The sequence below is a fragment of the Halichoeres trimaculatus genome, unplaced genomic scaffold (assembly GCF_033239565.1).
Source record: "Halichoeres trimaculatus isolate MK-OKI-2021-1 unplaced genomic scaffold, fHalTri1.1 fHalTri1_scaffold_12, whole genome shotgun sequence".
Classification (NCBI taxonomy): domain Eukaryota; kingdom Metazoa; phylum Chordata; class Actinopteri; order Labriformes; family Labridae; genus Halichoeres; species Halichoeres trimaculatus.
The window spans coordinates 13643833-13669659 of NW_027437190.1; the positions used below are offsets into that span (position 1 = coordinate 13643833).

General features: G+C 41.1%; 1 protein-coding gene across 3 annotated transcripts in view; it reads right to left on the reverse strand.

The window, feature by feature from the left end:
- The window catches only part of atp8b2 (ATPase phospholipid transporting 8B2), a 33308-nt gene that overhangs the window by 4448 nt on the left and 3033 nt on the right, over positions 1–25827 (reverse strand). The window contains exons 2-26 of one of the 3 annotated variants that reach the window (XM_074683882.1): positions 24639–24706; positions 17129–17187; positions 16929–17042; positions 14748–14846; positions 14585–14646; positions 14379–14451; positions 14050–14120; positions 13866–13945; positions 13080–13238; positions 12902–12990; positions 11973–12169; positions 11631–11751; positions 9896–9983; positions 9568–9602; positions 9327–9486; positions 9029–9217; positions 6989–7104; positions 6506–6670; positions 6048–6159; positions 5766–5871; positions 4108–4354; positions 3769–3952; positions 2110–2333; positions 1916–1999; positions 1544–1789 (exon numbers count right to left, since the gene is read on the reverse strand). In XM_074683882.1, the coding sequence (XP_074539983.1) occupies positions 1544–1789; positions 1916–1999; positions 2110–2333; positions 3769–3952; positions 4108–4354; positions 5766–5871; positions 6048–6159; positions 6506–6670; positions 6989–7104; positions 9029–9217; positions 9327–9486; positions 9568–9602; positions 9896–9983; positions 11631–11751; positions 11973–12169; positions 12902–12990; positions 13080–13238; positions 13866–13945; positions 14050–14120; positions 14379–14451; positions 14585–14646; positions 14748–14846; positions 16929–17042; positions 17129–17187; positions 24639–24663 (3105 nt within the window). In that variant the 5' untranslated portion in view covers positions 24664–24706. Of the gene's footprint in view, positions 1–1543; positions 1790–1915; positions 2000–2109; positions 2334–3768; positions 3953–4107; positions 4355–5765; positions 5872–6047; positions 6160–6505; positions 6671–6988; positions 7105–9028; positions 9218–9326; positions 9487–9567; positions 9603–9895; positions 9984–11630; positions 11752–11972; positions 12170–12901; positions 12991–13079; positions 13239–13865; positions 13946–14049; positions 14121–14378; positions 14452–14584; positions 14647–14747; positions 14847–16928; positions 17043–17128; positions 17188–21486; positions 21758–22029; positions 22144–24638; positions 24707–25827 lie in introns of those variants that run through there. The other 2 variants (XM_074683884.1, XM_074683881.1) reach the window with 2 other exon arrangements.

Genomic DNA, 25827 nt, shown 5'->3' on the forward strand with positions numbered 1-25827 from the left:
GAGGTATAGAGACATGACCCCACGTTGTTTGGAAAAGTGGCGTTAGAGCAAGTCAGAAAAAACTTGTCTGTAAGGAAATCACTGGCTGCAATGATTCAGCAGCGTGGATGTGACAAACTAAACTGCGGCAGTTTTAACATTTAATTTACACATCCTTTGTTTATACCTTGGTCAATTAATCTGGGATGTTTGACTATTAGAAGCCACAATATTAATAACTGCTCCAGTTCAGGTCCAGAAACATGGAGAGTTTGTTTTTAAAACTGTGTTTGAACTCTGAAAGAATCGGACTCCAGCCTGAACCTGTCACAGACTGAGGAGGGAGTGGAGCTCTCACCGGTCTGCGTCAGTTTCAGGCAAAAGTGAAGGGGGGACAGACCAACCTGCACTGTGTCAGATACAGACAACAAAAAATTTCAATACTGCAAACTAGTTCATCCAAAACTGATCTCATTGACTTCATTTGTGATCGTTTTGGTGCCTGGCCGAGATGTTCACACTTGGGTAGACCAGAGTTTTATGATTATTTGTACCACAAGAAGAACAGGTTGCGTGTGTGATCCCATGTAAATGAAGGTCTTTTGTTACCAAATAGTCACTTTTTCACACACAGCTCATATTTATATGATAATATTGTGGGCAGTGAAATAATCATCTTCACAGTGAATCCTGTAATCAATACAGCTTCCTTAAAAAATCAGTGCTAAAAGTTTGATATAACATCCTCTGAATGTTCTCTGTGGAGACTTTATCCTGGACATGGGAGTGTATTAAAAGCTGAAAACAGCATCTCTTTTTATAATTTTTTTCAAAGTAAACCAAAACAGGAACCACATGTTTTAATACGGAGAAATCTGCTGACAGCTCGTGCTGATGCTCTTTCATAGTAATGTATTTTACAGTTTGGCAGAAGAAGAATGAAATGTTAGAAACATTCATGGTGTCATATCTAATTCAACGATCTAAATATTAATCCAAGAACATCAGTTTTTCTGTCTGAAAATATTTTGCGCTCATATGATCTAACAATTCTCCTCCGCGGGGGGGATTTTCTTAGCTAAATCACGCTGCTCACTGACATGAAACTTGCATATGGGAACTTAGACCTAGCAGAGGATTTGAGCGTACCGAACGCCCACGTTCAGATTGATAAATGCCAATCTGTGCGTGGAAAGTAGTGCACACCCATTTTTTGGCATATGCATGTTTGATTAACAAGGGGCCATTGTCATTGCTGCACATAAACTGAAGTGCCAACAGCAACGACAAAGAGGGATATGTCACAGATCTGCTAATAATCTAACCAAATATCCCATACACACTAAGTTATGACAAGAGGCATATTTGGATATTTTATGTGTGTGCGTGTAATGTTTGACATATCAGGGCACTCTATGTCATATGAGGGAAACTCTGCTCAGTATTTGTCCTGATATCAATAAAACATATCAACAAATCTCCATTTATGCTTCCTCAATGATCCAGACTCTTGGTAGACTTTTGGTGCAGTATACATAACACAACGTAAACAGATCTAACTCACCTGAACACTAACTACAATGACCAGAGCTGTTGCTGTGGTGACTGAAAAGGTCTGGTAATCAGCAAGGGGCACTCCAGTGCTCTGAGTGGCGTCGGAAAGAACTGCACATGGGACAAAAAACAGCACCACTGATGTGTAGATGCCCTGGGCGATGCATATGAAGAACTCTCTCTTGTTGAAGAGGAGATTGAGCTGCCCGGGCTCATACAGCTTGGGATACTCCAGACTCCTCTGGTCAGGAACATCCTGCAGTAAGAAAAGTGTGAAAAAGGAAGTCTTCATGAAAACAAGACTACACTGCTATGATGTGGCCTGAACACCTGATAAAACATTGTGCTTATAGTTTTAAATATAATTATAATCCAAACAGACCTGGTCAAATATCCCCATGGCCAGCACAGGGAGGGAGGTATAGACAATGTTGTAGAGGGTGATAAAGTACTGATCGTACACTGTCTGTATGAGAGGGCAGATGAACAAAACAAAGACAATGTGGAAATTTTTATTACACTTTCTGAACTCGTAATTTTGACAGCAAATACATCCTCATGACTTCGACTCCTGACCTGTGCGGAAAAGCCACAGAAGAAGCCAAACCAGAAGTGCACCATGGTGAAGGCAAAGTTCTTGTAGAAGAAATAGCAGAGGAATCGGCACATGCGCAGGTAGGACCAGCGGCCGTGCACCAGAAGAAGGCGCTGTAGAAAGCGAAACTGCGAGAAGGAGTAGTCGCTGGCTAACACAGCCTGGATTCCCTCCTGACCTGAGATACCAACTCCAATATGAGCACCTGGGAAATAAAACAGAAGGAAAGAGTGAAACGGAAGAATTTTAACTTGTGCACAGAAAAAGCACCATATACTGAAGGAAACCTTTAGAAAGTGCTCCTAAGTTTGTGTAATACTTAGTCAAGAGGTTGTAATGAAACTGTCTGTAAATTTATTCATGTTTCCAATCTTTACAGTTAACTAAGCTAGCTAACCTCAGTAAAAAAGCATGTGGGCATATTTTCAAAGTAGTTGAGCTTTGTCTTCTTCATAACAATAATCTCTGCTTCCAACTTTGGTCATGTATTTCTTTTCTACTGTTTCCCTATTCCAGCTTTGAGCTTAACTTGTTGTTTTTTAGCTAAGAAAGTACCAAATCAGTTAATAGCTAATGATCCAGTCCGTTTCTACAGATTATTGTTTTTGATTAATGAGAGCTAAAGGACGCATCAGATGCATAAGTAACAAGGATTTAGCAAACCATTCTTAGAAAGCAAAGTTAAATCCTGGTTTCAGCAAAAATAATTAGCAAATATTTATTTATTTATTTTTGTCTTATGACGTGGTTAATTATACATCAGAGACCAATGCTTGAGAACAAAGTAGTGCAGGCTCAGAGTTGTTCAAATGTACAGTGTGATTAACTTTGCCCATGTCTGCATGGACCTAAACTTCTGCTTAGTTTCTGAATCAATCCTAAGAAGACCAAAACAAAACAAAACAAAAACATTCAATCTAGAATACACAAAGTGCATTTCTTCACATGTTGTTAAAACAGAAACAGGTGAGATGATGCAAAGCTTTCAAAACGCAGAACATTTCAAACACTGAGGGAAGCAGAACACAGGGGTTAGAAACGAAACAAACTCTTTTTTATTTAGTTTCCTGTAAATCAGCTTTAAGCAAACAAGGCCATCCCAAACTGCACTGACAGATAGTGCGTCTGACCTTTGACCAGCTCAATGTGGTGAGAACAGTGCTAAAATTTACTACAAGACCCAGATGTTTCCATTATCCCAGCTATTTATCTTGTAGATATCCTCAATAGCTGACAACTAATTCAATTTTATCTCACCATAGCTGTTTTGTTGTGAAACTTTCTAAATTTTTTCTACATTTAAAAATCGTTCTTTTTTTATTTTAATAGATTGTCTGGAGTGAAAGATGCTGAGTTTGCTAAGCGGCTGGTGGCATTATTTTGTAGCAGACAACAAGAAATAAGAACCTGTTGCACATGTAATGCAACACCTGTTTCCACACAGCTTACATCACAACATACATCATGGAGTAAACAACTTCTACTCTAAGTCTGCTGAGAATCTGTTTACAATAGATTGACTCTTATTGCTCCAAATACTTCTCCTTTTTCTTCTGTCTCCATCTCAACTTTAGTCCATTTACACTTCTTCTTTTTCTCAACACCATCAACCATGCATCCATATTGCCTGCCCAACTCACTTTTGATCATGCTAACGTCGTTAGCTCCGTCTCCTACAGCCAGGGTGACGGCCTTCTTGTGTTTCTTGATGAGTTCCACCACCTGAGCTTTTTGCAGTGGAGTGACTCTGCAGCAGATCACTGCTTTGCATGCACATGCTGTCGAAACAAACTCTGTCTCCATATCTGCCTCCAGTGCGTGGGCCTAAAAGAGATCAGGAAAGAGAAAAGTTAGTCCAAAGAAGTTTGAGCTAAAGCTGTGGAAAAAACACACTTGAAGGAAAACAAGAACATGTTTCAGGCAGTTGACAGTTTAATTCTTAGTAGCCTGACTTGTACAAGTGTGTCTGTTATTTTTACCAGACTGTGGCCGTTGATTACGAGGGCAAATTCTCCAGAGATGCTGTCCATGAGGTTTGAGGGAGGTGGAGAGGGTGAAGGGGGTGGAGGGCACTCCAGCTGTTTCCCTCCTCCTCCTGTACCAGCTCCCTCTTGTCCTTCTCTGAACCCATAACTCATGAAACAAGCCTCTCGCCAACCCTCCATCCCTTCCTCTTTTCCTCCTTCTCCAGTTCTCGACAGCTCAATCATCCGTTCCCTTGCCCTCCTGAGGAGAAAGACAAACAAACTCAGCATCACACCAGGGTTACTGAACGCACATCATCAGACTTCAAACACACCAAGACTGTGAGGAGGTGAAAGGATTGGGATGAAACAAAACAAAAAAGGTAGAAAAACTGATAATATTGGTATCTCTCTTTTCTTTCACCTAAGTTTGGAGAATTTAAACGTTAGAGTACAGAAGTGGTTCTACAGTTATTTAAAGCCCCTGTGAGAAACTTTTGGTTAGTGTTGAGAAAGCTGTCTTTGGGGAATTCATCCTATATGCTTGAAACGTGTTTCTCAATAAAAGTCCCATCCTGCTCGCTTTCATATAACAGTCATCATGGATAAAAAAGCTGTATCAGCAGTGTGCGGTTTATCACTTGGTCTCACTTGGTCTGTCATTTAATTCCAGCCAGCGGTTACAGGGATTAAAAATAACTACATAGAAATAGCCACTTCTCTTCTTTAAAAGTAGCGTCTGTCTGCAAGATTTTTTCATAAAAAATAAAATGTCAACTTTTACTGGAATAACCCTGCTCAACTATCTCCTATGGGACTCTACACATGTGTGTCAGTGTCTATGGCTGCCTCGAACCCTCTCCTCTGCCTGTATGTTAATGTTTTGGTTGTATTGGGATGCTCATGGATGGAAAGTAAGTGTGGTTACATCAGCCAATCACAGTTGCGTGTTGATTCGTGAGTGGAAGAAGCTATCCTGAGTGGCTTTGATAGTAGACGTTGCACAGAGATAGAAAAATACTACCAAATTGCCCCACACAGGGGTGAAAATCCCTTTTCATTGATGGGGGGGGGGACAATAAACAGTAAAATTTCAGAGATTAATTCCTGCGTCTACCTCTGCATACCCCCCCCTAGAGCTTGGCTCTACTTCACTCGCTTTTACGAAAGTGGAGATCAGCTCGAAGACAAAGAGTGATGCAAGTTAGCTGTGTCAAATACCCAAGATTATCTTGTGCTAACATGCTAAGTCAGGTGCACAGCTCCTGAGTCTCTCCCACGTAGAAACACGATGCTGCAGGTGGTTGCTGGGCTAGTGAATATATCAGGGTCAGAGGCAGAGGGCGTGGCCCTCAGCCAAAGAGGAGGAGCGAAGTTTGAATTTGTGTTTACCGACAACAAAAATTCCTGCAGACCCTACCTTTAACGTCTTTTTCCCTTTTCTAAGTCATAAAGAGACAACAATATTAGAACTCCTCTCAGAAGCAGCAAAAAAGTAAAGAAATTGAAATGAAGCATGGCATAAACACTAGATATAGTTTTGTTGTTCTCTACAGTGTAAGCAACACTGAAGTCATTCCAGATTACAGCTCATATCTTATTTTTAAATCAGCACTTGCCTTTTTACTGATCCATGTACAACACCTGACAGCTAGAGAGAAAAATGGACTGACCTGAGCTCCTGCCGCACACTCTGCACAGTATGTCCGCTGATGATGAACACCTCTGTCATGTCATCCGTCAGCATCTTGCAAGAATAACCAATATTGACAGCCGTCTCTACACACAAACATGTGAAGGGAGGGTTACTGAAGTGCAAGTGTAGGTTTTTTATAATCAACATGACCAAAGATGTGCCAGCACAAACTTCTACAATGAGGAAGCATTACACATTATACGGCTGTCCTACTTGCTTCTCCATTGTGGAAAAGCGTGTGTGTGGCTGTGTGTCTCACCCTGCTTGTCTCCGGTAAGAACCCAGATCTTTATATTAGCCAAAGTGAGGACAGCAATGGTCTCTGGGACGCCTTCTTGCAGCTTGTCTTCTATAGCTGTAGCACCCAAAAGCTAGCAGTACAGACAGACAGAGAGAAAGAAAAACACATGCACACACATTACATTACAAGTGCAAATGTGTTAAGACTCTAATTCTAAGGAGAGCATAAATTATTTGTTTACCCCAAAATCACTCACTACTAATCCCCTTATGAAATGAACCACATTTAAACATCATCCTGTACAGAGGGATTTAGCTTTGTTGTTTAGCTACAAAAGAAATAATTTAACTGCTCCTATAAAAGTCTACATCACTGAATAAAAAGATGAATGGTTTCAAATCAGGCTGTCACTGAAGGCTTACCTTCAAATAAAGCACACCCTGACTCCACAAACATAGCTGCAATCTGTCACTTACCATCATGTTTTGTTCTATCTCCTCGTAAGCAGCTGCCAGTCTGTCCTCTCTGCAGTTGGCGGCATTGTCAGCACAGCGGTGACTTTCTGACCATGATTCCCAGTCGTCCTCTGACAGATCTCTGTATGCAAGCGCGAGGGTCCGCAAACCATCTGCTGCATATTCCTAGAGCCAAAGACATATTTAATCACTCTTCACTAAGATAAATCAATAACAATACACACAGAAGTCTCACATAAACACAGATAAATCTGAAAGTTTGATGTCATTTTAATCCACAGTTCTCTGTCAGGCATTGGGCTAAAAAATGTTGATGTCTGCAAATGTCAAGGTGATATGTTACACAGGATCTGATCAAGGAATAGCACACGCTGAGTAAGTGTTTCCCAGTGGATAAAAAGTTTTTTGTATAAATGTACCACTAGGTGGCAGCAAAGCCACAATCGTGCATTGAAAAGTCAGAGCCTGTGTTCGGAGACTCACATTAAGGTGGTCTGAGGTGATGTTCATCAGCTCCTGGTTACAGGGGTTGAGCCTCTCCAGCAGCACAGTGTCAGCTCCTTTACAGTACAGTCGGATCCTGCCCTCTGGATTACGTACTTTAAATGAAAAACAAACCGTAATGAAGACAAAGTACTGCAAGAAATCCACACAAATTTACCAACAACCTTCAAACAACCAGAACTCTTCTTTTTAGCTTGAACAGATATCATCCCCACATACAGTGAGTCTCACAGGCTGTTTGGCTCTGATTTTTGAGTGTATGCTTGGTGCCGCGTGGTCTCGCTCCTCTGTTGCTAAGACAGGAGTGATTTATGAACATGGATTTCTGGGCAGGTTTCCAGCACCTTACTAGAAGACCAAACACAGGAACACCAAGTGAAATATCACTGAGGGATTAAGTGTAATCCATGAATGATGGCTTATTCCTGTCAGTTTACTGGAGCATTGATAATATTTTACACGCTTTTCTGAGTTAATTGGATCCAAAGCATAAAGGAAAATTATGTAAAAAGACCAAGATGGAAAGGTTGCTCAGCAACAGTTAGGAATTCAGAGGGTTAACCATCAGTAAGGCCAGCCAGACACTTAACAGCTTATACATCTAAACGTGTTCAAAAAACTATGAGAGCCCACTCACATAAAGAAAGCTCAGACCAATGTTTAGCATGCCAATCCTTGTATCAAAAACATCTGCTAACTTCACGTTTGGAGCAATGGTTCCAGAGAGATGAGATCTTATAGATGCAAGGGTGTCACAAGCATGTCTTCTGCAATTTTCCAATTGTTTCTGGGTAAATTTTTTTTTTACAGTCGTCACCATACTCATGAGCTGAAACATCTTGTTGTGGACACTTCCCCATCTACTCCTCTTATTGGTCATTGTTGGTATTCAGTTGGAAGCAGTCCAAAAAGAGCATGATTAAACATGTTTCATATTTGTGATTTCAGATAAGGGAGGCTCAGGTCACGCCTTCCTGATCACCGGGGCTAGCAGATTGAGCCTTTAGTCCAACTTTAACTTGCCTAGTGTGTGGCCAGCCTTAGGTGAATTAGTAAGAAACTGTGAACTGGTAGTAAGCTATTGTTAGGTGCCGCTCAAGTGGTTGCCTGTTGCAGCAGCTCTCTCTTCGTTATTGCTTTTTCGTCTTGTTTTTCTTATCTTTTTAGTTCTCTTTGTAATTAGAGCTGGTCATTACTTTTTATGTCTCATTTGTTGACCATTGACGCAAACTGGTTGCATCTGAAGTGGTGCTTTTACTTTTTTTTGCTCCTGAGTTTGTCTGGAGGTCCTACATGTAATCATGATTGCATTGCTTAAACACAAGATTTCATTTGTTAGCAGCCTGTAGCATATCAATGCTAACCAGCGCTAGGCCTGGTGTTCTCTGTGAGCTGAGGAGAGGGAGGACAACGTGCTGGTGCTGGGATGTGAGCCAGGAAGATCTATGGGTAATGTAAGATCCATCTCCAGTAAGACAGGCGAGCTAGCCGTGCAAGCCCAACACCAGAGGGAATACCAGAGGGCAGAGTAGCATCATGCTATTCACAGACATGGCTAACAGAGCTAACACCTGACAGGAACACCACATTGGAAGGATTTCATCTGCTGTGAATGGACAGGATACATGAGAGCAAGACCGAACAGGCTGGTGAAGGAGTCCAGCTCAGTCATGGACCCTGTGGAGGCGGAGGCTGGCTGGAGAATTATGGCCAAGCTGTCATCTCTGATGGACATTTTTTTCTAGTTGACACTTATTATATTACTCGGTTTATATATTTTTGAATGTTAGCACTATATATTTTCTTGTATTCTTCTCCTGTGACCCTGAATTTCCCTTTAGGAATTAATAAAGTATATTCTATTCGATTTTGTACTAAGAAATAAGGCATTAAGCAGACTCTAAATCACTCGTTTTTTCCTCTGTTTTTTTTTTTTTTGAATTTAGACTTCCTAAAAACGTTGTTCTCTTTTCTGTCGACTGAACTGATAAAGCTGGAGGAGAAGAAATTCCTGCACACCTATAACAGACATCCTCTTGCGTATGTTGTTGAAGTCCAAAATGGCGAGCAGAGTGTAGGTGACAGGTCGGCCCATCTCAGTGGTGGTTATGGTCCCAGGTGTTCGGGAGCGGAACACAAAGCCAAAGTTTCGAGCCGCTGTCACCAGAGCGCCCTCATCTGGAGACTGAGCCTTGTAAACCAGCTCTCCTGGGTAGATGGAAGGGAAGATGATAAATAACAGACAGATGGTGTGTCAGTGTCAGGGTTAGCTCACACGCTCACAGATTGCCCTCTACCCTCAGCTCCTCGTGCTCACCCTCGCTCTTCTCCTCGCTCATGACGGTGTGACAGAGGGACAGCAGGCGGAAGAACTCGTGGGTGTGAGAGTCTCCCACTTTCACTGACTCCAGCAGGGTGTCATCGTAGAAACAGAAATCAGGGTCGGCCAGGGGGTTGAAGGGAGTAAAGTCCAGTCTCTAAAGATAAGTGGAGTGGGTCAGAGAGGAAGGTGGGTGAATGAAAGTGAGAGTAGTAGTGAAATACAGTTATCTACTCACCTTTTGTTGAGGTCCCAGTGGGTCTGTCACCTCACCTAATACAAACACACGTGTGAGACCTTGCTCTGTAATTTCTTATGTATGAGCAATGCAAAGCAACTTATCTGCCACAGTTCAAGGTTATGATACTCTTAATGAAAGTTTCTGATGAAGGCATTGATTCAACAATAAATAAAATGTTACCATAACTAAGCAGATGTGTATTAAGATCCTGTATTTGACTTTAGTATTAGCCAAGATGTCACAAATTATACCTCTTTGATAGGAACAAATATGAATGAATAAGAAAGACTGAACGTACATGTCATTTTTAAATGTGTGAACTTACCATAAGTCTGTCCATTGATGGAGCACTTATTAAAGACCATGATGTTCTGAGTGAGGGTCCCAGTCTTGTCACTGAAGATGTATTCAACCTAATGGGAACAAACTGAATGGTGAGAACAAATCTTAAATGACACAAATGATAAAAACAACTCTAAAGTTATGGGTTGGGTTCAGTGAAGATGTTTTCATTGTGTGTGTATTGTTTTCTGTGTTCCTTTATCAAATATGTATCATTTATTGCTTTATTTTATACTATTTTTGCAAGTGGGCCAATTCTAGTTTTACTTCCTGGTTTTGGTTCTGTCAGCTGTATGTATGTATCCCACCCCGATTAGTTTCACTGACTGTCTACTGTCACAGCTGTGTTTGATTTCCTTTTCTGTATTTTGTCCCATGCTCAATCTCAAATACATGGCTTCTGTTTGAACACAGTTCACTGCACAAAATCTTACAGGGGAGTGTTGTCTCAATCCAAACACTTCAGGTTTGTAACTGGAAACGATCGCTTTTCACAACCGTTCATTGATTGCAACAATTGTTTGGTCTGTTCCTGCCCCTTCCGTACGTAGCCAAGATGGCAGGTTGGGAGTAAGAAGTGTCCAGCATGCCCCACTCAACTTCTCAACTGTTTTTAGTGCACAAGCTGGGAAAATAAAACGCACTGTGTTTTCCATACTGTCGGTAAGAACGCACCTATGCACGCAATTGTAAGCATAAGTGCAGTATTTGAGACACAGCTCTTTGCTAGTTTGTAGACTCTGTGGATTCTGTGTTTTGGGTTTTAGAAGGTAAGTTGTTTTGATATATGTTAAATAAATTTATTACTAATCTACATGTCAGCTGTACTGTTTTGTTTGATGGGGTACAAACTGTAAGGCTTCAAAGGAGAGCTGAATGAGGACAGAAATAATAATATTACTTTTTACTCATAGTGGTTTTCAGGACCCAAAGATGCTGCACAATATTTAAAATCAATACCAAAAAAAAGAAGAAACAAAAGGGTTGAAATGTCATCATGAAGTCCAGCTTTCTGTAACAGAAATGTTAAGCTTATGTGAATTCTAACAAATTGTCAGGATAATATTTAAAATCAACAGTGGATCTAAATTTTCTTCCAGAAGCAGTGTGGAGGGGTTATGTTTTTAATTTTCCAATCAATTAAATTATCTTTAAATCAACTATCTGCTTTAACATACTCTTCAGTTGAAAACCGTATCATAAGTGGATCAATCATGTAAAGTAAATGGCTTGATACATCTTATAACTTTTTGTTTGCGGGTAAATTTAACTTAATTTTGAACTACCTGTGGGGAGCATTAAAATAGTCAAAAGTAAATTAAACAAGTCAAACTTGAGCTTTAAAAAGAAAAAGAGACTTGAGTGAATTGAGTGTAGAAATCCGCCAGTCAGTGCGGCTTGACGCATGCCAAACCAAAAATAGGTGTTTTTCTGACATAAAACTTGTGCCAGCCAATCAGAATGAGCCCCTGTAATTCAGCTGTGACGTTTGAGAACTGAAAACTCGGTTTATCTGCATCTACACAAAACCACAAAACCACAAACTCAGTTTTCCAAAATCTTAACTTTGGCAGGAGTTTTCAGAAAACATTGTTTTCACTGATGTTAAACTGTGGTTTTGTGTGGACGACATGCCTTAACATATAAAATATATGCAGTTTCCCAGCTACGTGTGGACACGGCCTGTATCTGCCGTCTGAGTGTGAGAGGGCGCTCACCTGCCCCAGCTCCTCGTTCAGAGTGGTGGTCCTGGCCTCTGCTGCTGTGTTACACTGTGAACAGAACATCTGCTGGTCCCAGTTGATGAAGTAGCTGTGACCCAGCCTGATCACCTCCACGCTGACACACACACACATGGACGTGAGAGAGGGACAGAAACGGTACAGGTAAAGTAAATGTGCTTTGTGCAAATCTAATCACTCTTGAGTCTTGAAAACAAAAAGCAGTTCATCCAAAGTAAGCTCCCTTCCTCCAGAGTGAATCTCTGCAGAAACATGCGTCTTCCTTCTTCACAATTATCAGATTATCAGTACGTCCCTCAGCTTCACACATGCGCTCACCTGACATACAGAGAAATAGGCACCACGGTGTTCAGAATAATGACGTAGGACCAGAAGGAGAGGAAGGCTGAGAACAGGAAGTTGTCCACAGGAGGGTCCCAGGGCAGGTAGCTCTGAAACAGGGAGCCCACCTCTCTCTCCCACACTGCGTTCCCGACCGCTAGAATCACACCCATACACACCAGGAAGCCAAAAATCTGACACAAACAACGACACAGAGAGATGAATATTACAAACAGAACTAGAAAAGCACTCAGAGAGCACAGACCTTCATCAAGCATATTGTGATTGTCATGCAACATTTAAGTCCTACTTTAATGTTATACTCCCTTTCAGCGGACTGTCTGCTACAACTTGGTGTTAGTTGCAGGTTTGTACGATAATTTGTTACTTGACAGTGTTGAAAATTATGATGACCCAGTAAATATTTCATATTCTGGATCTGAATCGTACTTTTACATCTGTCAGAAATTATGGTGACCTTCTCTTGTATTGTTTTGCAAAGCAGTCCGACCATTGGAATTGAAAATGGGCCTATCTCACAATGATACAGGATCCTTTAAAATAATCCTGGATCCAGACAGTGATCCAGATCACCTCCAAAATGTAATCACTTCTTCCTTGTCTCATTTTGAACATTTCCTGGAAATTTCATCAAGATCTGTTTGTCACTTTTTGAGTTATGTTGCACACAGACAAACAAACAGACAAACGCTCCTAAAAACAAAACCTCCTCGGCAGAGGTAATAAAACGAGTGAGGTCACCGAATGTACAGTCAGATATCTTACATTTGGATCTCTGGTCAGTTTAGGCCATATTTGGATGGGATACATTATTAAAGGAGTTATATGAGACTGGACTGAAGCTGCTGAGATCATGTCCTGAAATAGTTACTGTATGTGAAAGTGAGAGGTTTGGCCTGTCCTACCCAGAGGACCAGAGTGTTCATCAAACGATCGATGCTCGTACGCTTAAACTTGGTGCGACCACTGTTCTGCATCAGTTTGGTATCTGGGCCTGGAACAAAGGAAGAGAAAACTTATATTTTTTACACTCCTCACAAACTGATAGAGAAATACACCCCCCCTACACACACACACACAGACCTGCAAAGATGACCAGGCCGTAACAGGCCTCTGTGTTTCGAAGGACACATCCTCGGAGCAGCATGTTCTGGTTTGTCAGGGTGTATTTTTTCTCCCTCCAGTACAAAGTCCCACAGAAACGATCCAGCTTGTTGTTGGGGGGCTCACACACAACCTCACCTTTAAACCACATGAGCACACAGGCACAGACCACACAAAATGAAAAGCAACTTTTTGCAGATTTCAGTCTTTTAGTCCTAAGATTGGTGATTAAATAACGATTAAGTCATCCACAGGACATCATCCCGTTATCGCGCACTAAAACGCAAACCCAAAGGCAGAAACACACAGCTTTTGTAAATTGATATGAGGCAAAGTGTGAGTGGATTTGCTGCTGTGTGGCATTTTCCACAGCAGGTGAGGACTGTGAGTGTGTGTGTGTGTGTGTGTGTGTGTGTGTGTGTGTGTGTGTGTGTGTGTGTGTGTGTGTGTGTGTGTGTGTGTGGGTGCACTGTGCTGACACAGAGGTCTTGCGTTGTGTGTACTAGTGGGTGGGTGATAAAAGGTTGTCATTCAACGCTTGCAGGACAGTACAGAAATGTGTTTGTGTGTGTGTGTGTGTGTGTGTGTGTGTGTGTGTGTGTGTGTGTGTGTGTGTGTGTGTGTGTGTGTGTGTGTGTGTGTGTGTGTATGTGTGTGTGTGGGCATGTTTTGCGCAGACTTGTTGTCTATGAGCAAAGGTGTGAAGGATCGAGAGAGCTGACCTTTAAACTATTGAGAAATGAACAACAGTTTCGCACAGCTCACCATCGAAAGAAGCCAAGTTGTTTGGGTCCCCGAGTTCAGATGTCACTGAGACAGACTGACGCACCTTCATATTGGTCTCTCTGCAAGATAGTAACAGCACACAGCAGTTTAGATGTAGTATCCTGTTGCTTCTGCAGATTGGAGGCACTGTGAGTCGATGACGAGGTGTGGTGCGTTTTCTGACCCGTCCAGCTCGGCTGTCTCAATGTAACAGAGCCCGTGAGGCTCAGTGCTGGACAGGAGGAGTAGGTCAGCCTGAAAATAGATACAATAGCTGAGGTTAGCATCCTTTGCACGGATGGCAAAGGAGCAGGATTAGCCTTGCAAAGATGGTGATGATGAAAGTAACAGGGTGATTGCAAAAGTTAGTGACCAGCAGCAGCTTTTGTCTTGTGATTATATCTATTTAACATTAGAGGACAATTTAGCGTAAAGCCATGCAGTTATGTGCGTATGTGCAGGTACGTTTTTAATGGTAAGTGTGTGTGGTGACTGAAGTGGACTAACACTTACTGCCACAAACTGGTTGTTCTCCAGTTTAATGATATCACCCACTCTGACATTCATCCACTTCTCATTCTGTATCCTGACATAGAAAGTGAAGACGGAGAAGAGCACAAACAGATTTAAGAAACCATGAAACAAATCAAACTCAAGGTTATGACAAGGACACTTCAACATGGGTGATGGTGAGAGCTTGTTTTGCGTGAAAGACTTACGAGCCACGGATGAGAACCTGAGACTGGCGGTTGTTCACTTGGTTGTCACTCTTGTGGCGAAACTGCAAGAAGCAGACGTCAACGTGACACTCTGACTCTGACACGTTCATTTATTCCTGCAAAAGTGAGAGCTGTATGGAGGGTAAAAAATAATCCTGCTTACAAAGTCGTCTGTGGCATCCTTTACTGCAGTGATGCTCAGCACCAGAGCTAAAGGCACAATGGTGGTGAACCAGGAGAGGGAAGAGATTTGAGGTATTAACTGGAAAGAAACAAACAAACAGGGGAATAATTGTAACATTAGCTGGAACAGATAAAAGTAACATTCAAACGAAAGGGAATTATTACTATGCTAAATTGCTAATGTTTAACAGCAGATCAGAAACTAGAAGTGTTAAACATCCAGCTATATGTTAGCATGCTATATTTGCTTTTGCCCAGATGTTAGTGAGAGCATAAGTTTATGTTTACTGTGTTGCCTTTGGACAATATGAACAGAAACTTTAAAAATGAGAATTCTGAAAAACAGGATTGAGTAATTTTTCGAGCGTGTACATGCAGATTTCTGCAAATGATACGGATTAAAAATAAAATAGATAAAAATAGAGTGAGCCGATATGGCCTGGTGGTTACGTTTGCATGCCTCATGTTCTAATCCAACCTGCATGTCACTTGTTTTGTTTCCTTATCTGTCCACTGTCCTGTCCTTTCTAAATGAAAGGCATAAAAAGCCAGAAAAAATAACTTGAGAAAAAAAGAAACAAATAAATATGAGCAGGGGCATTGGTTAGTTTAACAGTTTAAGCCTTAAACTGTCTGCGTCTGGAACTTGACCTTAAACTTTAAGGTCAAGTCCCATACACAGACCCTTGGCCACAACCCTTTGCTGCATGTGTACTGTCACTGTCCGCTTCCCACATTTTTTATTGTTCTTGAGATGTCATTTCCAATAAAGGCAAAAATGCCACAAAATCTAATAGAAAAAAATAAATGAAAACAATCAGTAAATAAATAAAAATACATGGAGTCCATAAAATCCCTTTACAGTTCAAAAAAACATATACCACAAAGGCAATTGGTGAGAAATCATTAAATTTCTTCAAAGAACTCAGAAGTTACCAAAGTTTTTCTTAACATTTGCATTTGTGTATTTCAAGTATCCATGGAAAATATAAATCATTGCTATTTTTTTGTTTTTATTTCATTATTATTTGATTTACTCTTGATTGATGTTATTACTCTTTTTGCTCTTAATATGTGTTTAATTGTTGATATATTTTTCAATCTTTTTATTTGAACATTAATAAGGCTTATTTTGAATTTGAAAAAGTATCCTGTTTATAAAAGAGAAGATGTTACATGAATCTTCCAAAAATGGCTGCTCTTCAGGAAAAGGCCCAAAATGTGTCATGGTTCACAAACAAAATCGAATTAGAGATATAACTGGTAGTTTGATTTAGATACACTTTTTGTTATACTGGTTAAAATGATCTATATGACCTGATTGCAAGCAATACATGATGTGTTCTTAAATGAGAAAAAATAATTTCTTCTTTCTACAGCAGGAGAAAACCCAGGAGAACATGAACCAATCACATCGATTAGGATCCAATCTGTTAAACCAATCAAATCCCATCCTGCCTTTTTGTTGTTTCCTTACCTCTAAATGAGACATGACTCGACGCAGTGCAGAACATAAAATGATGTGCTGAGTCTGTCTTTCAGTCATTCACAATCATAGTGGCGAATTAGCGGCGCTCGTGCAAGTGAGCGGGGGCGTTGCTTTGGAGGAGCTCCAAGGGGAGGGGAAGGAGGGGCTAGGAGGAGTCCTGACGAGATGCTACGTTCAAATTCATGCTAGTTTTTCAGGACTGCCAACCGTGCATTTAAGCAAGCGGCTGTATATCGAACAAAGATATGGGACTTTACTGATCAAAAGCAAAAGATCACAGAAATCATTGCCACTGCTGATGATGCTACGCTTTGTGCAACTAATGGTGCCCATATAGAGGTGTTTTAAATTAGTTAAAAAACTTCAATATCTACTCGTTTTGCAAAAAAGGTGTAAATTATATAATAATCTTTTAAAATTCTTCAGATGCCTTCTGGACACCCTGTATCCCTTAAGGATAACTGTTCCTGATAAACTTAAGCCCAAAACAATTTGCCTATGACTGCTTAACAGACTGAGCGGTTTTCATGTTGAATTGTCGTATTTATGATAAGTTTGTTCCAAATCCTAACCTCTAAAATTCTTTTAGAGTTTTGAGTAATTTACATCCAATCAGTTTGAAAATTGATCATTGAGCCGTGTGTAATATTACTTTCAACTTATTGAGTTTACCTGTAGTATGAGCAGGAAAAGAAAGTAGGTGTTTGCTACTTCCTGGAACTGCTCAAACAAGTTGACGGGCAGAAAGGTGATGATGTTGTACTTGGATGTCATGATGCAGTTACTCTGGATAAAGCAGAGGGAAATTAAACACTGAGGATTCTTTAAATGCAGTTTTTTGTGTGTAAACAGTATGTGGGAGATGCTCTTACTGCATACTGAAACTTTTCGTTGTATTCTCTGTCGTTGGCTCTGACTCTTCTTTCCTCCTCTGCAGAAACACAAGACAGAAATTGGTCATTTACATCACAACAAAAGAGACAGAAAGCACCTGGGCCACTCCAACTGTATGTGTTTAAGTGCATTAGAGGCAAAGTTGTTGTTTGTAAAAGACTTCAGTATCTGAGAGATTAAAGAAAAGAGACAAACAGAAAGAAAAGGGTCAAAGATGTTTGAGAATTTGCTCATAAACCAGTAAATCTGGACTGTCTGCTGGAAGTTGAGTTTCATCAGTGGAGACACACTGTCACACACAATTAGTCCGTCTCATATAGGCACGCAGCAGAACTAATAAGTGGACCAATTTCCTCTGACCTTTGATCAGCAGATGCCTGTTGAAGCCCTGATGTGCAATCTAGGCCAGGTACACAACACGTTTCCTCGAATGAGAGCACACGTGAATCAAAGAGAACCAAACAAGCAGACAAAGAGGAGCTTTACCCTTCTTCAAAAACTTACAATCATTGTTATTCAAAAGGAAAACAGTGAAATCTACAGCTACAGCTTCTGATCCTGCTCTTTCTTCTATTCCTGTTATTTAGATTTGTGTTAATGCTGATGCAAAGGAGTTTTGGAGTTCCCCTCCTCCTCCTCTTTCACCAGGCCTGTCTCCTCTAATATTGATGAGACAGCTTTTTAAATGAAATGACTGGCCTGTTTTGTACGGGGCTGTACACAGTTCACATGCACGCACACACCTACGGATATAAAATTCAGGTCCAAAGCATATTTTGTGCAGAGAGCTTCTCTTGAAACCATAAAAGCCCTCACACAGGTTTGACTGATGACTGCAAGGCAATGAAGCGCCACAGAACGGACATCGCACAGCCAGAGACCACTGCCAATTCAATCACATGCACGCGAATAAACAAAGATCTGTGGTTTCCTGTGTTTCTGCTCTGCTGTGAAGCCAGCTTTACGTCTGCTGTGTTCAGCTCCAACAAACTAACAGGGACCCTTTTAACACTGTGCTTTCTTGTCAGTTTAAGACAGACTGAGTGCAGCAGGTGAGCTATGGACTACTTACAGACCAGCTGGGCTGTTGTCAAAAAGGATTTAGTCAAGTTAGAAAAAACATTTTTATATGTGTCTTGCATTTCTGGGTGTTTTCAGATACTTGTGGTTAAAAAGAACAACAAGAAGTGAAACATAATGTTTAGTCAACATCATCCACTGATGTTGTAATGGAATATGATTATACTCTATTCTGTGATTAACTAATACTATGACTCGATAAGACTACCTCACATTATATTTAGATACTTCCCTGATGAGTGTTTTTTACCCTATAAAACAGACAAGCATTTTGAGGGTTTTAAAACCTGACATAACCTAATATTTCTGTCAGACTTGAACAAGAATAAGACCCAAATGGAAAATGTACAAGCAATAAGCAAAGTTAAAGAGTCATTTAAGTCAGTAAGTACAAGCAGAGTTATTTCAATCAACGGTTACAAAATCAAACACTGGTCAAAACTTACAACTACAGTACACAACAACATGCTGTCACAGGGAAACAAGATCAACAGGCAGAGAAGGGAGACATAACCAAACTTAAATACACTCAAGGAGTGAGCATAACAAGAGGTAAGACAAATCAGATGACTAACCACACCAAGACTAATCAGGGACCAGAGACCGAGGCCATGTCCAAACGTAGCCTAGGAAACCACATATATTTTTATTTGCTAAGGCCTGTCATCCACACGCAGTGTTACATCACTGAAAACAATGTCATCTGAAAACTCTGTTTTCATGGTTTCGTGTAAATGCCGGGAAACTTTGTAGTTCTGAAACGTCACTGTGGAATGATGGGGGGTCGTTCTGATTGGATCGACAGGTTTCACGTCTGACAAACGCTGCCAAATAGGCACTGCAAATAGGTTTGGCTTTATTCAAGCCGCACTCTTCAGCAGTTTTTCCCAGTGCATCTGGACTAAAGTGTTTTTAAAAACGAATGAAGTGGGGGGTATTTGTTCCTGAAAATACACGGCAACGTGTGCACAAGGCCAGAAAGTGGCACCTGGGAGAGGACCTCAGGCAGGTTAGTTTTCACAGAAAACATGAAGCACACGACAAGAAACAGGAGAATGTGTCTATTCTGCTCAAACCAAACAAAAAAAAATCATATTAGCCAAGCATCAAAAGGTAAATTATCCACTGGAAGGTGAAATAAAAACAGTACTACGTACACAAAGAAACCAAAAAGCCAGCATAAGCACAGGCAGCTATGTGCATTTATGAAAATCATATTCTATGAAATCTTTTATTAATCTTTACTCTAGTCAACATAGTTCCCTATCCAATGTAAAACAGTTATTCTTAAACGTATGTGACTGATCTAATACAAGCTACAACTTAGAAAAACAAGATCAATGAAGCTTTTGAACAAACAAGTGAAAGTGAGTCTTTAACTGTTTCAGAAGTGTTTTGATGATAAGGTTGACTTGTGCATTATAAAATGAGTATACCATTAGAAATGAAAGTATCTATTCCGTAACCTTGTTCCCCAGGTCCAGCACCTGCATGTAAAAAGCAAACTGTGTTGTATTGTGTAATATCTGGGTATGAAATTGTATTTTTTAATTTATCTTGCAGATTCCTGCACCCACATGTGCACAAAAGACAAATGTCATGTTGTGTTATTCCCTTTGCATGCAAAGAACAAGAATGTGTTCAGACATAAAGAGTATGAAGTGGTTTCACTTTACAATCAAGCTCTGGTTTGTTTATGTCCCCCCTCTGCCAAACTGATCCATAAAACAATATTTGATCTGTCAGATTATCAAGTGCCTATCATCCTTCACATTTACTGTGATGAGCCCCCTCTTTCCTCTTTCCCCCAGCACTTCTCCTGTCCACCTGAAGGATGTCATATTGCTTTCCAGGGGCTGAGTGACCTGCCTGACAAGGCCGTGCCAAATCTGTATTAACCCTCCACGAAGAGGAGCTTGTGCCAGCAAATCAAGGAGACACTGAGGCTTCCGAGCGTCTGATGTCAGGAGCAGGTGGTGTCTGTACCCGCCACTCCTGTGCCTGCTGACCAACCTGAACGCACAAGGATCTTTAGCGAACTGCCCATTAAGTGTTTAATGTGTCTGACAGCTTCAAGGGCATTAGAAGCCCTGACGCAGACCAGATTCTGCACGGCAAGTCTGCATAAATCTATAAAGCTCCATTACTGAGAAACTTCAGGTGTGGGCTTTACTTTGCAGCAGATTTAGAGATAACATAAACAACCCAGACACAAAGTATTGATTCAAACTACATCACTTAATAACAATCTATACAACAAAGAAAGTCTAGTCTGAAGGTATTTTCTTTCATCCACCCCCGGTCTCTTAAAAGCATCCCCCTTTTTCCCCCATGTCTGAACATGTGACTGCACGTGCCAGAGCTGCCCATATGTCCCCATAAGTGACACATTCCCTAGAAATACAGTGAACACAAATTGAAGTCATAACAGTCATGACCAAAGTGCAGAGTCAGACTGAGCTATGGGAAATGCTTTTATCCCTGCCATGACTTCAGCTAAGTCAGGGGCTGTGCAGAAGTGATCATCACTCACTGCAGCTGATTTAATTAGATAAAGACAGGTTAGTCTGCAGTGATGTGCTCACTCTCACACACACACACACACACACACACACACACACACACACACACACACACACACACACACACACACACACACACACACACACACACATAGGCTCACTCTCAGACAAAGAGTGATCTCATTTGTAATTTGGAATAGGATGCAGGTGACACAGTGACAAAGCTGGGCTGGAGGTCAAATGAAGGTGCACATGCAGTGATTTCTGGCTGTTAAGGAATAAGGATACAGATGAGGCAGTGCAGTAAGAGCGGAGGCTGGCGCCTGCAAGATTGATCAGTGTCTCAGGCTGCAGAGGCAAGGACATCATCTCACTTATTTACAAAATATTCAGACTCAGATGAACCCAGTGACGTAAACCCAGATCCACAGTTGGCACTAATGGTTTTAAATCACATAAGAAACTTAAAAGAAATTGTAAAACAAAACTGGTTTGGGGAGGTTATGTGCAAACAGCAGTCCATGTGAGATGATTAATAATGACTTTTATGATTTGCCTGTTATTAACTCAAATGTCCACTTCTCATGAGAAAGACAAAAATCATTGAGAACAGGAAACAACTGATATGCAGTTTTAACGATGTAGATGACGATGACGATGATGATGATGATGATGATGATGATGATTGCGACTATGTAAAGCTGATGAGCTTTAATTATCACTCAGACTCGTACCTGTCCGGCTCTTTTTCGCTTTGGCTCCATTTAGTCCTTTCTGTTTCTTTCTTTGCAAAGGCAGGACGAGAGGGAACCATTTCTCCGGGATGTCTTTGAGTACTGTCATCTCGACTTTTCAAACAGTCACCGTCTAAAATCTTGTTACAGGTTCGCTGTTTGTTGTGACCGGAGATCGCCGCATCTCCGCATCAAAGAAGCTCCGATCTGAACTTCACTCATAAGTTGGACTGCGCGCAGACCGTCCCATCCCTGCCTCTCCGTTTCTGCCCCTCGCACCTCCCCAAACACGCGCGCGCGCGCTCAAACACAATCAGAGCACCACTTGCTCTATCTCCCTCGCGCTGCAGAAAAACTAAGGTCATTGTTATAGTAAGGTCAGTCAGAACTGCAAATCAGTCCTTATAGCATATGCTAGGCGTCTTTGTAGACTAAACATGCAAACAGTTGTAATGTTAGTCACACTTTTGTCTTTATTCTGTACCATAGCCCAATCGATCGACCGTGCACGTGCAGTGACTGCATCAACAACTGAACTCTTACCCAATGTAAACACTGTCCTCTTGGCATTACGTAATCACGTATAGCTGTTACCATGTCAACCGCCTCCTACAGGGATCTCACAGCTGTACGAGAAGCAGGATAAGGAAAAGAAACTGGGCGCCATTTTGGCTCTATAGAACGCTGCCCAGTATACTACGCGTGTAAAAAGGAGAAGACGCACTGCAGTGGGCAGGTCCGGGCAGGTGCCTGAGCACGTGCTGCACGTAAAGCCCCGTGCCGATACATTAAAGATTGCCGGGTGCACACTTTTACCGCCCCCCCTGCACGCGCGCAAACATACACACACATGCTTGAAGATATAGTACGACGAACCTGAGTGTGGAATCTCACGTGGTTTGATATTGATTGTGTAAAATAATGTCTCCAAGACGAGGCATGTGTTCATATTGAGAGTCATGAAAACCTGATAAACATGAATCCAACTATTTTGAACTCATTATTTACACATTATTTCAGGAAGAACAGACCTGAGATGCAAAGATCACAAAGATTACTGCTACAAAATGTTTTTCTCAAGGGAAAAAAAAATCTGATTTACCCATTGAACAGTTTCAGCGTCTTCAGTGTGAAAAGTATCACTAAAACCATTTATTTATTTATTAAACAGGGCCTTGTGCATTCTACTTAAAGCTCTGAATCACAGCAAATTATCTAAAAATCATGTTGCTGTCACACTGAACTTTAGACAGTTAAAACTAGATGAAATCTAAAGCTTATACATTTGGTCCCCGATGAGATCCTGGACAGGTATCACAGTTAACACTACATTAACAGAGGACTTGTGTCCAAAGTTTCTTTCATAATTTGATTGAAAAGAAAACATGTGTTAGGAGTTGACACGATAAATTAGAATTAACTGCTGAAATAAAGACTATGTTGGAGTACCAAAATCTGCAATTCCACAAGTGGCCACTTGGAGAGAGCTTGAATGCAAGGAGACCTCTTGTAGCCTCCATTTTTAAAGATCCCATGAGGACTTAATGATTTTAGTCCCACTGTAATATATGTCCTTGTTCATTATACACATTTAGGAATAGGGGTGGGTACTGAATTAGGTACTTTTATAGGTACCAATCGAGTTCTGTCTGTAGTAACATTGAAGATAAATTCAAATGGTACCAAGTTTCCATACCAAAACGCATCCTTGTGACTGTGAGGGAGTGAAAGAGTAGGCAATTTTCCATGCTGAACATGTACATGGCATTGCAAGTTTATATATTAAGAAATAAATATGTTAAATTGAACAGCTTTGAGATTTTATTATGAAACACATTAATATTTATTACCACATAAATGCCCTAAGGGGAAGGAAACTGGTACTGTCAAGAATCAATGTGATTGGCAGGTACTGGGCATTGGTACTATATCGTTTCAATTGTGATAGGCATCCACCCCTACTTGATGAGATTATCGGTGCAAAAAAAATCTGTATTCGGCCTGACCTTAGAATCCATTTAAGGCATGTCGACCTTAAGTCCTTAAGACAACACCACATCAGCTGGCAAAGTTGAGCAGAGAGAAACGAGATCTGTCTTTTCCTCTGATGAAAACAATTTCCTTTATGTTTATTAACATGTGTTAGGCCATGGTTAATGTAATGTGCATTACAACTAACCTGGAGCTGTTATTCTGCAGTGATCTGTTTTATCTCAGCAAAGTGACTTTAGTCTGTCAATAAAATGAAGGGTGAGGTTTCATTAGCTGCTTGGTGAGGTTGTAGTTGGCTGGTAGGAGATACAACAGGGACTCACTAACGTTACACATCACCAACATGTCTAAGAGCACCTGGGTGTGAGTAACACTAAACAGATAATCTGGTACACTAAATCACAGTAAAAAATAAATACATGACCTCATTGCTTTGCATTGATCAAGAAATTGTCTTGAATAAAAAGAGTGGTGTTGAAAACAGGACTGAGTCACGGTTCATTTGCTTCCTAAACAAACATACATCTTTGCAAGAGTCGTCCTACAGACAGTAGGTGATGGTGCTGATGGGAAACTGAGCCTTTATCCCAGAAGAACACTACAGATTCCAAATAGTCCTCATAGCACATTTAAAGCTTAGTTTTGTGTTTTGTATGTTCTTTATTTAATTTCTTTGAAAAAAAAATTTTTGTTACAAAAGCAAGTATTTGATAACTGAGATTCACTACAGTCTGGTCTGCAAGCACAGACTGTATAGCTTGAAAAGTTGCCCCTTTTTGTACTCAAGGGCCTCTTACCCAACTAAGGTCAGTTATTGCCCAAGAAAACCAACATAATAATGGCTAACAGGCCAAGTTGGAGGCCAAAAAGTAAGTCAGTGAACCAATGGGTGATGTCTTACCAGTTACATCCATCATTTGAACAGCCTTTGGATACTCAGCCCCCCATCCCCCACCACACTCCTTTTTCATCTGATTTTATATGATTTCATGATGGGAATATGTGGAACCCCTTCAGCCAACATAAATAAATCAAAGCCTAGAGTTTGACATGTCGTCCATTGTTGGAAGAACACTTTGATTATAATCTTGGCATCAGCACCGATGACACTAAGAAAACTAGCACATCTGTTTAAGTGATCTTTGATGAATGGTACTGACCTGGAGGAGGCCTCTTTCTGAACATCTCCACTCTGCTGGCGTTTTTCTGCTATGGCCCATGAGACAGTCTGCAGAGAGAAAGAAGGGGAGCATTTATTGTGCAAAGAGACACTGAGGGATAAGGAATGGAAAAGGGCACAGAGGAGAGATGGAGGCTGAGGTGCTTACTGAAGGGAAGAAATGAAGAAAATACACACATCCAGCTCTGGTATTAAGTGTCACAAAGTAAGTGCAATTTTTCAGTGTTGTCTCTTGGTTTCAGGGTGGGCTAAACATGCATTGCTTCAAAGAGAGAAAGTTACAATCAACCAGAAATTAAATCAGCTTCAAAGCAGAGCCATCTTTGGTTTGTTAGAGACATAATGAGGAAATGACATTAAGCAGAGCACTCTCTGTGGCACACAGGGTGTAGAGGGACTGGTGGCTCGAACAGATCCACCGTCCATTTGCTGTCCTCCTATAACAAATGGGAAACGGTAATGGAGTTTTTCTTTTCCCTCTTTGCTCTCTGCTCCATACTCTTGTCTCTCCTCTTTCCATTTATGCTGATCTGTTAACATCACACACCTGGATGCCTTCACTTGCTGTTTTATCTCAGCAAAGTGACGCTGCAGAGATGCTTTGAGAGATGAGGGACGAGGTTGCAGAGCGGAGGCGTAGCACATTTTTGTCTTGCAGACTAGAAGGTACAAACAGAATGGCAGACATGGGCTCAGGGCAGTGAGCCCCTGATCAATACTCCTGAGATAGAGCAGCTCTTCATTTGGGCTTGGCTGATCAGCTTTCAGCCTCAGTCTCAAGTGTCGTCTCTTTCCCTTCCATACACTTTTCTCCTTCTATTGCATGCTATCAACTCGCTTTCTGCCCGGCGTACATAATCTTCATCCACCTAATACAGGCTGTGGATGGAGTATGAGGATTGCCTGCCATGTTCTCTCACCTCTCTCCTCACCTCAGTCTCTCAGCTGTCACTTCCCTCCCTCCCTCTCACTCTCCATCTGTGGCTTGCTCTTGTGTAACCTTACAGACCTGAAGCAGCTTTATGAAACCAGGCATGCAGCCTGGGGAGTGAAACACACCAGGAACACACTGAGTACCTGAGCACCATTTCTTGGCTTCTGGGCAGAATTCCTTTCATGGCGCTTGCTTGAAGTTTTAGAGAATTTGAGAGAAGCAGAAAAACTTAAAT